This window comes from Diabrotica undecimpunctata, chromosome 4, assembly GCF_040954645.1.
Source record: "Diabrotica undecimpunctata isolate CICGRU chromosome 4, icDiaUnde3, whole genome shotgun sequence".
Classification (NCBI taxonomy): Eukaryota; Metazoa; Arthropoda; class Insecta; order Coleoptera; family Chrysomelidae; genus Diabrotica; species Diabrotica undecimpunctata.
The window spans coordinates 132191736-132206118 of NC_092806.1; the positions used below are offsets into that span (position 1 = coordinate 132191736).

Sequence of the window (14383 nt, forward strand, 5' to 3'; positions counted from 1 at the left end):
AGTTGCAACAGATTAAAGTGGGTGAATTCATTATCACCTCCTTATTTTTTTAAATTAAACTTATAATAAAATTTTCGTATCTCGAAAAATTAATTAAAAATATTACTGTGGAATAAATCAAAATGTAATTTTTGAGACTAATTTAATTAAATGTACTTAAATATATTTACAAGAACATAAAAGTTATTAGCAGTGCTTACTCTGTACCAAAAATGAAGATTAAAACAGCATTACCTCTAAAGAATCAATCCAGCATCTTTTTTGTTGAGGCATGTGGTATATATGAAGCCCTTGAATGGTGTTATGCAAACCAGTGTAACAAAATTGTCGTGTGCACTAATTCATTATCAGTATTAAATGCGTTACAAAACTATAAAGTCACAATTAACAGCAATGTATTTATATTAAAATTGTTTCAAATTCGTATGGGTTAAGGGACATTTAGACATACTGGGTCATGGTATTGTGGATTTAATACTAGTTAAAAGTCCACTAAGGCACCCACATAATATATTAATTGAACAATTTAACACACGTAATCTCCTTGCACATGTGAAATAGCATATTAAATTTAAATGAGATAGACGTTGGATTCAGCTTGATGAAACTACAGGCACTAATTTGTTAAGAACCAAAAATTCGAAATGGGTAGTTTTGAAAATACCGAAGAACACTACGAACACATCAAAAGGTCGACTCATGTAGCAGCAGAAGAAGCACTGGGGAAATGTGACAAAAACCATAAAGGAATAAAACCGTACTGGTGGGATGAAGAAATAGGGAAGGAAATTAGATATTAACGTCGGAAATACCAAACATTATTAACAACAAAAACAGAAAATGATAAAACAATTTACAAAGTAGCACAAGCCAAAGTAAGGAAAAAGATAACTAAAAAAAAAGAACGAATCATGGGAACAGAACTGTCAAAAGATCAACACTTACGTTGAAGGTAGAAGAAGCACAGAGAGTTGAAGATTGATTAAAAGTATGAGAAATAATAAGAAAAAAAAAACATTATATCACCAATAACAACAGAAAAATGGGAAGAATATTTCAAAACATTACTAACAGAACAAAGACCAGAATTTACTAATATGGAAGACAACACGATAGGTATACGTATAAATTCATCACCATTATAAATAAGTAAATCAGAGATATCCCTGCAGAATTAGTGAAAGCCGGCTCAGACAAACTCCAGGAACAGTTAAGAAAACTCTTTTAAGACTGCTTGAATGGGGCCGAATGACCAAAAGAATGGAAGTTATCTATCATGTCAACTATCCACAAAAAGGTCAGCAAGGATCAGTGTGAAAATTACAGAGGAATTGCGGTAAACAGCACAATAAGTAGGATGTATGGGAAACTTATTAAGAACAAAATAGAAAATGACTATAGAGATTACGAAGCTGGTTTTAGAGCTGGGCGATCCACAGTAGACTAGTTGCACTCTATTACGCAAGTTATTGAGAAAAAAACAGCCGTCAATAAAGAAGTTCACCTGGTGTACATAGACTTACAAAAAGCATATGACAGTGTACCCCTCAGTAAACTATGGTCAACCCTACAGCAAACCAACATTAAGCATGGTCTTATCAAAGCAGTCCAAAGTCTGTATAATGGAACGACTGCAAAAATTCAAACTGGATCAAGGATATCTGAGAGATTTAAGGTCACGAAAGGACTAAAGTAGGGTTGCTGTATTTCGCCTACCCTTTTCAAAATTTATCTGGAATAATCACTCAAGCTGTGGAAAAGAAAATATAATGGCATGGGAATCCCTCTCAACGACGAGACTACACTGTATACCTTATGTTTCGCTGATGACCAAATACTGATTGCTCAGGATCATGACGACTTGAGTTACATGACTCGGAAGCTAATAGAAGAATATAACAAATGGGGTCTCGCAGTCAATATTAGGAAAACTAAAACCATGTGATTGGAGGGACAAAGCAGTCTATTATATTAGACGATGGGGTAGAAATTAGACACTGTGATGAATACAAGTACCTGGGTATGAAGATAACTCAAGATGGAACACTCGATGCTGCTATAAAAGACAGAAACATACAGGGTAAAAAAGCCATATCCATGATGAACGGCATTCTGTGGGACAAAACAATATCTAAGGTGAACAAACAACTCATATACAACACCATACTTAAAAGTGTAATCACATATGGCAGTGAAGTTTGGCCAATGAAACAAAGAACAGAGAAACTGTTACTAGCAACAGAAATGGACTTCTGCAGAAGAGCAGCAGGCGAATCAAGAAGAGATCGGATACCAAATGAGAGAATACTAGAAATGATGGGAGTCAAGCATACAATAGTTGATGACATAAAAACAAAACAGTTAATATGGTACGGCCATGTACAGAAAATGCCAGATAACAGGATTTCTAAATATATTTTGACGTGGACACCACAAGGAAGAAGAAAAAGAGGAAGGCCGAGAAGAAGCTGGAGAGAGGGAATTGAAAAAGGACTAGAGGAAAAGAAATCCCACCATGCCTATGGTTAAATAGAGAAGAATGGCGGTTAGGAGTCGGAAGGTGTCGGAGAACGCTGTGAACCGATAGTAGTAGTAGTAGTAAGAACCAATTTTACACAGTTATTGCACTAAGTAGAGATATAGTGTCAACCATCTTAAGATTAAAAGTAGATCATGTATGTTTTTCAAAGCATCTAAAATCGGAGTTCTTTCAACAGACAGATATGACCGTGGAACTTGCATAGCTGATCTAAATAACATATTTTTTAACTGTCCCTCACATCTCAATACAAGTACGTGGCTGCTTCAAGAAATGCTGAAAGCAGGTTTAAATTGATTGATTTTCTTTGTATGTGTACCTGTTTGTTAATCCCGAGATGTTACATCATCATGCATAGGTGCCATGCATGATGAGGTTTCATTCCAACTCGTGGGAACAAATATGGATAACGAGATCGAAAACACAACCCAAACATCGTGACAGTCAAACTACTGTTTGTCATTCGACTCTAATCGTAGATTATGTATCTGTCCCAAATACTAAGTCAGAAGTAAGGTTTCACGCGGGACAGCGAGATACGGTACAGGCTCTTATTACGTTCAGCGTATCGCACTTTTTCATCTGTGCTGTCCCACGTCCCGTCCCGCAGCTATTTTTGTTCTTCAGTCCGGCATTCCGTCCCGTGTCCAGCTGTCCCGCAAAGCAAACAATTAATATTTTCTAAAGACCAATTTAATATTTATATTTCTTTCTAAGCATATTTTGTTTTTAAAAATGATCTTATCAACTAAATATTAAAATTATATTATTAGGTCAATTTAATAATTACTTTAGTTTCTACAAGTGACACCTATTTCTGTACAATCTATTGTTTAAAATTTTTTATTTGTTTCTCCCGTTTAAATTTAAAATTAAACAATTTAATAAGAAGTTTTCAACGTTCTATTATCCTATATATCTGAAAATTTAGCCTCATAAAAGATGCTCCACATTCTAAGTTATTATTTTATTTATTAATTGTTCCTTTTGGTTAGACTAAAAATCGCTGTAAGCGTTCTTATTCGTCGGAGGACAGTAAAAATACTGTCAAATATTGTGTATGACCGATTGAGACCATATGCGGAACAAATAGTTGGGGGATATCAATGTGGCTTCCGCAGGCAGAAGTCCACAAATCTTGGAAAAGACTATATTTAATATAGACACACATCATCTTTTCATTGACTGTGAGATTGCCTATGATAGCATCCATCGAAAATTTCTGATCCATGCACTGAAAGAGTTTAATATTCCAACTCAACTCATTGATATCATAAAAGAAACACTTAAAGTACAAAGCAAAATTCGAATTCAAAACGAACTAACAGATAAAATTCATGTGAAAACGAGCCTACGACAGGGAGATGCCCTATCCTGTATTCTATTCAACATAGAAAATAGAATTGTTTATATAAGCCGATTTTTCAGACATGTAAACCACTGACCCTGGAGGCATTTTGTCTTCAAACTCTTTCTTTTTATTTTTTCCCTTAAAAATACATGCAGGAGGTATAAATGTACCTTCTGCATTGCAGCATGCTATTAATGTTATTGTTTCACGTTTCTCACCAGATGTGATGGCTGCTACGTTTTTTGAACCCTTTATGGCTAAAACATATCCTGGTTTATTATTTAGCTGTAGTTCAGTCTCATCCATGTTATAAATATGGCCAGGTTTATCTAATAGATCAAGTTCAATGAGAATAAACTCCAAAAGTATGAAGTATTGTTCAACATCTTTACGGCACATTCCATTAGAACGAGCAAGAGACACCCCTTCGGCTTTTTTTACGGACAAATCTAGATTTCGTGAAAGAAATAATGTTAACCAAGGATATCCAGCTTTTTCAGTATTCTTGTTAAACTTATGTAGGATTCCCATGCGTTCAGCTAACTTGAATGCCATTGAACGTACATCTTCTCTAGTCGGAGCAAAGCCTCGTTGTTGCAGCTTCTTAACATGAGTTACAATTTTGCGTTCTACCAATCCCAATGTTGAAGATGGTCCCAAAAGAACGCTTTTTACAATCATTGTTTGATGTTCTTCTACGTAATGTAGAAGCTGGAATATTATATTCACGTGCAACTTCATTCACTCCCATTTGTTTAGTATTTACTGCATTAACTTCCTCTGTTAATTGTTGCTCAATCCATTGACCTCAACAAGAATTACCCTTTCTTATGTATTTTGTAGGCATTTCTGAAATAAAAGATTTCTATGAATAAAACAATAAAACATTACTGAATTTTAATATAAAAAACTATTATTATATCAAATAATCCTCTCCTTGCAAGTACACCATCTCCCTTCTCAATACGTGAGCCATCTATCCTATTTATATGAGGGGAGATGGCACATTGAATAACCACTCTCAATTTACACATGTCCAGGAATTTTTAGGTTAGAATTATAATTTAAGGTTTCCTTTAAGAAATTAAGCCGAAAGAAGGATATGTGATTATTCGGATGGAGGGGGTGCGGCTGGTCTGCTGTTATATTTCTCCAAACGTAACGGTGGGCGAGTACGAGATGAAGATAGACGAGATCATGCAGGAAGTGGGAAACACAGGCGGGGAATACGTAGTGCTGGGAGATTTTAACGCAAAAGCAGCGGAGTGGGGATCTCCCATCAGCGATAATCGCGGCAGGATACTAACTGACTGGGTGGGTGCTCTAGACCTAGTGATTCTGAACACAGGTCTAGAACCTACGTTTGTTAGGAGAGGTACAGGTACGTACATCGACGTGACCATGGCGACACAAGAAATAGCGGCTAAAGCAAGAGGCTGGAAGGTTTTGCCAGACTACACTGGAACTGAACATCAGTACATTGAGTTCTCGATAACTGGAACAACGACCACTAACACGGTTCGTGCATTCGGGAGGTCAGATGCGGCGATGGGAATGACTGTAAAGTATACGGGCTAATTAAATGGAGAGTGAGCATAATGCAAGGTCAATCACCGACAGTGGAAAGCCTGGAGAGAGTCATTAAAGAAGCGATGGAAGGAGGCAAGATGGGTCGCCAAGATGTCAAGAGGATGCCATATTGGTTGAATGCGGACATCGAGGCACTAAGAAATGTATGTATAGCAATGAGAAGAAGGTTAACAAGAGCAAGAGGTAGAGCAAAAATCAATCCTGAGGTCATCGAGGAGATCGATGAAGAGTAATGCGCAAGGAATAGGGAACTGCACAGGAAAATCCGTACAGAAAAAAGAAGGCACTGGAAAAAGTTGTATGAAAAGCTGGATGAGGACATCTGGGGTCAGGGCTACAAGATCGTCATTAAGAAGTTTCATGAGTTTCCTCCTTACGAAATGCCTATGGACAAGAAGCTTGAGGTAACAAGAGAGCTCTTTCCGGACGGCAGATGTCATGGTGTATGGAGGGATGAAGGAGCTGAGCGGGCTGTACCATTTACCATGGATAAACTTATCGAGGCATTGGGTTATCTGTTCAAGACTCGTAGGTCCCCTGGACTAGATCAGATACCACATGAGGCGGTGAAGGGTCTAGGACGGGTGGAATCTGCGTGGCTTCTGGAACACATGAATGCACTGCTGGAAGCACAAACCTTTCCTGAGCCTTGGAGGACATTGAGGTTATTACTGCTTCCCAAAGCTAGGGAAAGGTATCGCCCCATCTGTCTTCTTCCATGCATCAGTAAGCTGTACGAAAGGATGCTGCGAGTACGCATAGACGACATGATTGAGAGGTCAGGTGGTTTATCTCCGAGGCAATTTGGTTTTTGTAAAGGGAAAAGCACGATTGATGCAATCATGAGTGTACTCGAAGCATTGTGCAACAGAGGGGATGAACATCGCTGGGTGGCCCTGCTGTTGTTTGATGTTAAGAATGCATTCAAGACGTTGCAGTGGAATGAGGTGATGGAGGCAATGGAGGAGAGGGAATGTCCTGGTTACCTGAATGTGGTGGCGGAGTATCTGTCCAAGAGAAGGATTATGGTGGAAAAGGGCACTATCGTGGACGTGATGGCCAGGGTACCCCAGGGATCTGTCTTGGGCCCGACGCTACGAAATCTGGAATATGACGGAGGTATGCATTGTAAATACGGAGAGGGTACAACCCCCTTCGCATTTGCGGATGACCTCGCTGTACTGGTAGTGGCCCGGTATGAGCCGTATCTCAAATACCGGGTTCAAAACGCAGGCGGCGTCGTCAAGAAATGGATGACGCAGCACGGACTGAAACTTGCGACAGAGAAAACCGAAGCCATCATTCTGAAGGGGACAAGGAACAGGCAAAATATTGAATTAAAATGTGCGGGAGCATGTCTAACACCCAAGCAACAAGTAAAGTATCTAGGAGTGACATTGCACCAGAATGAAAAATGGGGGAAGCACGTGCGGGAGGTGGTCCGGAAGGCTACGAGGAGGGTCTTACACGGTGTTGTACAGTCGATCGTCCTCTACGCGACACCAGTCTGGAGCGAGGTGGTAGAGATAACGGCCTATAGGAGTCTCATGAAACGAGTGGACCGAACAAGTCTGTTGTGAGTGGCATGCGCCCACAGGACTGTGTCTGCGGCAGCCTTATGGACCATCACTGGATGTGTTCCGTTGCATGTTTTGGCGGTGGAAAGAAAAGAGCTTTATGAGAGAAGAAGCCCAAATCTTACTGTGGCCGAGAGAAGACAGGAAAGGGAAAGGTCAGTTCAAAGATGGCAAGAAGAATGGAACAACACGGAAGATGTGGCACAGTGGACGAAAATGCTTATCCCGAACATAAGAGATTGGGTGGACTGTGGCCACAGGCGGCTGGATTAATTCCTGACGCAGGTGCTCACAGGACACGGGTGTTTTAGGCACTATAGAGGTGCCTATAGAGGTAGGCACCTCTATAGGACCGGAAAGGCTGATACAGATGAATGGCTATACTGTGGATACTCGGACACTGTGACACATACTATGTTAGATTGCACCAGATGGATAGTGGAAAGGAACAGAATGGAGAGAGAGACAGGTATGAATTTTGTAACAGTGAGAGAAATGATTGAGAGAATGATAAATTAGGTTGGACTAACATACACAGCTATGTCAAGCGAGAAGATCACATGCAGTGATTAAGAAAAAGGAAGAGGAAGAAAGACAGCTGGACAAACGCTAAAGGTACCAGTGAATGATGCTTAAAGGTGAAACTAGAAAAGTGGTTCACACTGTATGAGTTAGAATGCGTGAGTCAGACTGTGGGGAAGAAGGAAATGCCCATCTGGAAATGATGCCGAACTAGGAGCGATGAGTGTCTTCTACGCGTTACCTGGAACGAGACAGTGAGTCTCCTTGCTGATGAATAGAGTTTCGATGTGTATGAATGGACAATGAATGAATAAAGGTAGTGCTTCGGAAGCGATTCTTAAACCGGAAGATTCTTCGGAAGTGATAGCTTAAAATTTAAGCTCCCATTAAGGGTAGTTTGGTGGTGAAAAATTATTTGGGTGGTAATAAATTAGTGAAAAATTGGTGAAAAAATATGCCATCAACACAAAGTTTTCTTTTGAATTCTGCTAGCTTGAACCTTAAGCCAGCAGAATCGCTCCCCTTAAGGTTGGTTTGGTGGTGAAAAATTATTAGCGTGGTAATAGATTAGTGAAAATGGGTGAAAAAATATTACGTAGGTTAAATTGGATTCCGCTCATGTGTCCCCGCTAGCTTAAGGGTCCTGATTATGTACGGATTGGTGGCGTTTTTGCACACAACGTGAGTTTATCTTAGAGGAGTCTATTCCGCATAAAAAGTTAGTTTCTGAAAATTGTGGACTTGGGCCCTTTTTGAAATGACCGATTCAATTGTTTTTAATATATTTAATTACACACTTAAACATATTTATTAAATAAAGCATTATAGCGTTGTTTTGTAATTAAATTTTGAAACAATTTATACCATTTATCTCTGTTTACCTTTATTTTTAAATTTCGTACTGAAAACACACGTTTAGGAATGACAGGTAAAATAAGAAGTATGTAAAATTTAATAAAAATTTATTTTTGTCTGAAGCGTTACAAAATTTATAAAATATATATTAAGCATATTTAGTTAAACCATCATATCCACGTTTTAAAAGGATCCTCATCACTTGGAATAAATGAGTCAATATTTTGTCAAGAGTTGGAACCATAGATGCTCCCAAAAAAGCTTTTACTAACGAAAGTATGCCTCCTTTGGCTACCTAAAATAGGTTGTTGTGAGTATAATGATCGTATGAATAAAGTATATGTGTTACTAATGTTTTGGGAAAACATTAATCAATGTAAAATTCACAATAATTTCCGTACCACCTATTTACCATTATTAAACAAAGTCCAAGTTAAACTCGAATGTTTGTTGAACCTTGTAAAAAGTTAAAAATTCTGGTGCTAAAATTGGTTAAAAGTAGAGACTGAAATTTACAAAAATGAATATTATTACATACATATTTCGCGTATATTTGCCCTGTTTTGCTTTTTATGCATATTTTACGGCATTTGGTGAATTTACGGCATATTATCTTTATATAAGTCTGCTTATTTAAAAACTAATTTAGCGTTTCAGTTAAAAAGTCAATAAGTGTTAATTGAAGAGCTTTTTTACAAAATTACATAAATCCATTTTCGGCTAAAATACATTTTTTGTGGAATTTCGAGAGTTTGGTCTGTCTTAGATCTTGTGTATAAGTCTCATGTGTTAAAAGTTAATATTTCCCATTTAAAATGAGCCTAACAATCACGTTTCTTCCACAAAACTTAATTAATCCACTCAAAAACCTTTACCCCATGTTCACTCTTTTTTATACAAAACTTAACATCTCCTTCTTCAGCTAACCATTAAAATTAGTTTTTGTTTTACAAAACTGCATAAATCCTCCGGCCTGTAGAACTATCGATTGATGTTGATTTGTAAAACAATATAAAGGCCGGTTTTCACGCTACGTCTTATTGTACGTTTTGTTGGATAGGACAAATCCTATACAATAAAACGTGGCATGTAAACAGCAAAACGTATGTCTTGTCAAATCGAAATGAAATCCAAGATCAGATCGTAGAAATGATGGGAGAAGCATAGTTTTGCGAGAACTGATAGGATAAAATGTTACGTGAAAATACATGTGCAGACAAGTCGTCCGATCTTGACTTATTTGACGACTAGTTCGACTGCAGTTCGTTTCATTTTTCCCAAAAAAGCCTAATAATGTCAGATTTGCGGCAATGTACCTCCGACTTTCTCGGAGAATTTATTGAATTGTATAAAAGTTTTTAAGTAGTTATATTTTAAAACCAAGTAGATTGCATTACAGGTTTCAGGAATTATTTGGCTTAACGCTGGTTTGGATATTATGATTGTGAACTCCAAGTCCTTGACGCTGCGTCCTGTTGTAAGATATCTGAGAGTTGCTGTGAGTCTTTCATGGGGTTGTAATGGCTTTTCTCATGAGGTGTCTTATTTCAATATGTATGGTGTTACCAACTCTAGCAATTGACAATAGGCTGAGGTGTCCATTCGCAAATAATTGCGCCAGTCATCTGGTTCGCCTCCTTTAGTAATGAGACGTGGGAATACTGCCTTCTTTTTAGAAGCCCACTCTCTTGACTATCTTGTCTTTTCCCTCTTCATCCCCTTTTTCCTCAGTCGTAGTATCTTTATAGTTGAAAAAATAATAGAAAGCAACCGTGTTTCCTCCATAATAAAAAAAACACTAAACAAACTTCACATAACTCAAGACTCTGAATTAGAAATGAGGTAGAAAACGGAAGGAAAAACGTAGTGTGTATACACTGGACAAAACGTACATTTTGTCGTACGTTTTATATGATCCACAAAACGTACAATAAGACGTAGTGTGAAAACGGGCCTTAAGATATTCGTAAAGGCCGGTTTTCACGCTACGTCTTATTGTACGTTTTGTTGGATAGGACAAATCCTATACAATAAAACGTGGCATGTAAACAGCAAAACGTATGTCTTGTCGAATCGAAATGAAATCCAAGATCAGATCGTAGAAATGATGGGAGAAGCATAGTTTTGCGAGAACTGATAGGATAAAATGTTACGTGAAAATACATGTGCAGACAAGTCGTCCGATCTTGACTTATTTGACGACTAGTTCGACTGCAGTTCGTTTCATTTTTCCCAAAAAAGCCTAATAATGTCAGATTTGCGGCAATGTACCTCCGACTTTCTCGGAGAATTTATTGAATTGTATAAAAGTTTTTAAGTAGTTATATTTTAAAACCAAGTAGATTGCATTACAGGTTTCAGGAATTATTTGGCTTAACGCTGGTTTGGATATTATGATTGTGAACTCCAAGTCCTTGACGCTGCGTCCTGTTGTAAGATATCTGAGAGTTGCTGTGAGTCTTTCATGGGGTTGTAATGGCTTTTCTCATGAGGTGTCTTATTTCAATATGTATGGTGTTACCAACTCTAGCAATTGACAATAGGCTGAGGTGTCCATTCGCAAATAATTGCGCCAGTCATCTGGTTCGCCTCCTTTAGTAATGAGACGTGGGAATACTGCCTTCTTTTTAGAAGCCCACTCTCTTGACTATCTTGTCTTTTCCCTCTTCATCCCCTTTTTCCTCAGTCGTAGTATCTTTATAGTTGAAAAAATAACAGAAAGCAGCCGTGTTTCCTCCATAATAAAAAAAAATACTAAACAAACTTCACACAACTCAAGACTCTGAATTAGAAATGAGGTAGAAAACGGAAGGAAAAACGTAGTGTGTATACACTGGACAAAACGTACATTTTGTCGTACGTTTTATATGATCCACAAAACGTACAATAAGACGTAGTGTGAAAACGGGCCTTAAGATATTCGTAAAGGCCGGTTTTCACGCTACGTCTTATTGTACGTTTTGTTGGATAGGACAAATCCTATACAATAAAACGTGGCATGTAAACAGCAAAACGTACGTCTTGTCGAATCGAAATGAAATCCAAGATCAGATCGTAGAAATGATGGGAGAAGCATAGTTTTGCGAGAACTGATAGGATAAAATGTTACGTGAAAATACATGTGCAGACAAGTCGTCCGATCTTGACTTATGTGACGACTAGTTCCACTGCAGTTCGTTTCATTTTTCCCAAAAAAGCCTAATAATGTCAGATTTGCAGCAATGCACCCACGATTTTGTCAGGGAATTTATTAAATTGTATAAAAGTTTTTAAGCAGTTATGTTTTAAAAACAAGTAGATTGCATTACAGGTTTCAGGAATTATTTGGCTTAACGCTGGTTTGGATATTATGATTGTGAACTCCAAGTCCTTGACGCTGCGTCCTGTTGTAAGATATCTGAGAGTTGCTGTGAGTCTTTTATGGGGTGTAATAGCTTTTCTCATGAGGTGTCTTATTTCAATATGTATCGTGTTACCAACTCTAGCAATTGACAATAGGATGAGGTGTCCATTCGCAAATAATTGCGCCAGTCATCTGGTTCGCCTCCTTTAGTAACGAGACGTGGGAATACTGGCTTCTTTTTAGAAGCCCACTCTCTTGACCATCTTGTCTTTTCCCTCTTCATCCCTTTTCCTCAGTCGTAGTATCTTTACAGTTGAAAAAATAACAGAAAGCAGCCGTGTTTCCTCCATAATAAAAAAAAATACTAAACAAACTTCACACAACTCAAGACTCTGAATTAGAAATGAGGTAGAAAACGGAAGGAAAAACGTAGTGTGTATACACTGGACAAAACGTACATTTTGTCGTACGTTTTATATGATCCACAAAACGTACAATAAGACGTAGTGTGAAAACGGGCCTTAAGATATTCGTAAAGGCCGGTTTTCACGCTACGTCTTATTGTACGTTTTGTTGGATAGGACAAATCCTATACAATAAAACGTGGCATGTAAACAGCAAAACGTACGTCTTGTCGAATCGAAATGAAATCCAAGGTCAGATCGTAGAAATGATGGGAGAAGCATAGTTTTGCGAGAACTGATAGGATAAAATGTTACGTGAAAATACATGTTCAGACAAGTCGTCCGATCTTGACTTATTTGACGACTAGTTCCACTGCAGTTCGTTTCATTTTTCCCAAAAAAAGCCTAATAATGTCAGATTTGCGGCAATGCACCCACGATTTTCTCGGGGAATTTATTAAATTGTATAAAAGTTTTTAAGTAGTTATGTTTTAAAACCAAGTAGATTGCATTACAGGTTTCAGGAATTATTTGGCTTAACGCTGGTTTGAATATTATGATTGTGAACTCCAATTTCTTGACGCTGCGTCCTGTTGTAAGATATCTGAGAGTTGCTGTGTCTTTCAGGGGGTATAATGGCTTTTCTCATGAGGTGTCTTATTTCAATATGTATGGTGTTACCAACTCTTCTTCTTCTTCTTCCTATGCCGTCCCCATTAACGGAGGTTGGCGACCACATTTTTAAAGGCTTCTCTATCTTTTGCAACGTGGAATAATTCGTGGAATAATTACCAACTCTAGCAATGGACAATAGGCTGAGGTGTCCATTCGCAAATAATTGCGCCAGTCATCTGGTTCGCCTCTTTTAGTAACGAGACGTGGGAATACTGGCTTCTTTTTAGAAGCCCACTCTCTTGACCATATTGTCTTTTCCCTCTTCATCCCCTTTTTCCTCAGTCGTAGTATCTTTATAGTTGAAAAAATAAAAGAAAGCAGCCGTGTTTCCTCCATAATAAAAAAAACACTAAACAAACTTCACACAACTCAAGACTCTGAATTAGAAATGAGGTAGAAAACGGAAGGAAAAACGTAGTGTGTATACACTAGACAAAACGTACATTTTGTCGTACGTTTTATATGACCCACAAAACGTAAAATAAGACGTAGTGTGAAAACGGGCCTTTAGTTTTAAAACTACTAACGGGTTGCACTGACAGTGTGTAGCGTAGCCACGCCATGTTACGCTGTATGAGATTATCAGTACCGTTCCGTTCGATGAGACGAAGTATTGTGAATTTGTTGTATGTCAACGTTGTTTCTGTGTTTTGCGTGTTATTTTGAGATGGATACTGTTGCTAATTAATCGGTGGGATCTAAAGAAAGACGATCCATCAAAACAAGAAAGAGAGGGCGTTCAAAAATTATGAAGTACATCGATAGTGATCCTCATTTAGTGTTTCTAAAACAGAAGACTAGACCATGTGCCCATAATTCGAAAAATCTTCGTTGTGCTACGGTATCCTACGATGATATAAAAATTAATCGACAAGCAGTCTACATGGCAGATGGTAAAGAGAAACAAGATCTTGTTTGGATGAAATTATCTCTGCTTTCGAGCCGCAAAGAAGAAGGTCAAGTGGTACGCCTGTCTCTGTAACTCGCACAAAAACGGTTTCTGTGAAATTTTTTCTCAATAGTCAGAAACAGAAACGCATAATTTCTGTCTGTAAAAAGTTTTTTGCTTTCTCAATGGGTGTACCTACCTCTCGACTACTGCGGATTGGAAAGGTCGTCAATCAAGGTCTGCTGCCCAAAGAAAATAGAGGTGGTTACCGACAAGAAGCTTTTTTCAGAGCCAAAAAGGAAGCAGTCTGTCAATTTCTTGGTAAACTAAATGGTGTCGAATCTCATTATGGAAGAGGAAAAAGTAAGAGAGTTTATCTTTTAGCAGAGTTAAATATAAATAAGTTATATAAAATATTTAACGCTGCTTCACTGCCGATTTTCACGTGAGCTATTTATGTTTTCACCGTATTTTTGTAACCGATTTAAACATTGGATTTTTCTCTCCAGCTACAGACACATGTTCTACGTGCACTTGTCTTAAATATCTTATTCAACAAAACGCTCGCGGCTCAGTTGAAGAAATTAGTCCAATGACTGAACTTTGTATTCACAAGCCGAGAGCAGATGCGTTTTACA

At 38.0% G+C, this 14383-nt stretch overlaps 2 protein-coding genes across 2 annotated transcripts in view; both read right to left on the bottom strand.

Annotated features, from left to right (window-relative positions):
* Window positions 1-3920: 3920 nt before the first annotated feature.
* Window positions 3921-4571, bottom strand: LOC140438957 (uncharacterized). Its single transcript, XM_072528592.1, has one exon. The coding sequence runs from the start codon at window positions 4569-4571 to the stop codon at window positions 3921-3923; it is 651 nt and encodes a 216-aa protein (XP_072384693.1).
* A 3953-nt stretch (window positions 4572-8524) lies between these two features.
* Window positions 8525-14383, bottom strand: part of LOC140438407 (uncharacterized) — a 35805-nt gene continuing 29946 nt past the window's right edge. The window contains exon 4 of the mRNA XM_072528086.1: window positions 8525-8729. Coding sequence (XP_072384187.1) covers window positions 8583-8729 — 147 coding nt within the window. The 3' untranslated portion in view covers window positions 8525-8582. The remainder of the gene's footprint in view (window positions 8730-14383) is intronic.

What these genes read in the sequence shown, in the direction of transcription:
- LOC140438957 (XM_072528592.1), bottom strand. Translation starts at nt 4,571, where the DNA reads ATGATTGTAAAAAGCGTTCTTTTGGGACCATCTTCAACATTGGGATTG.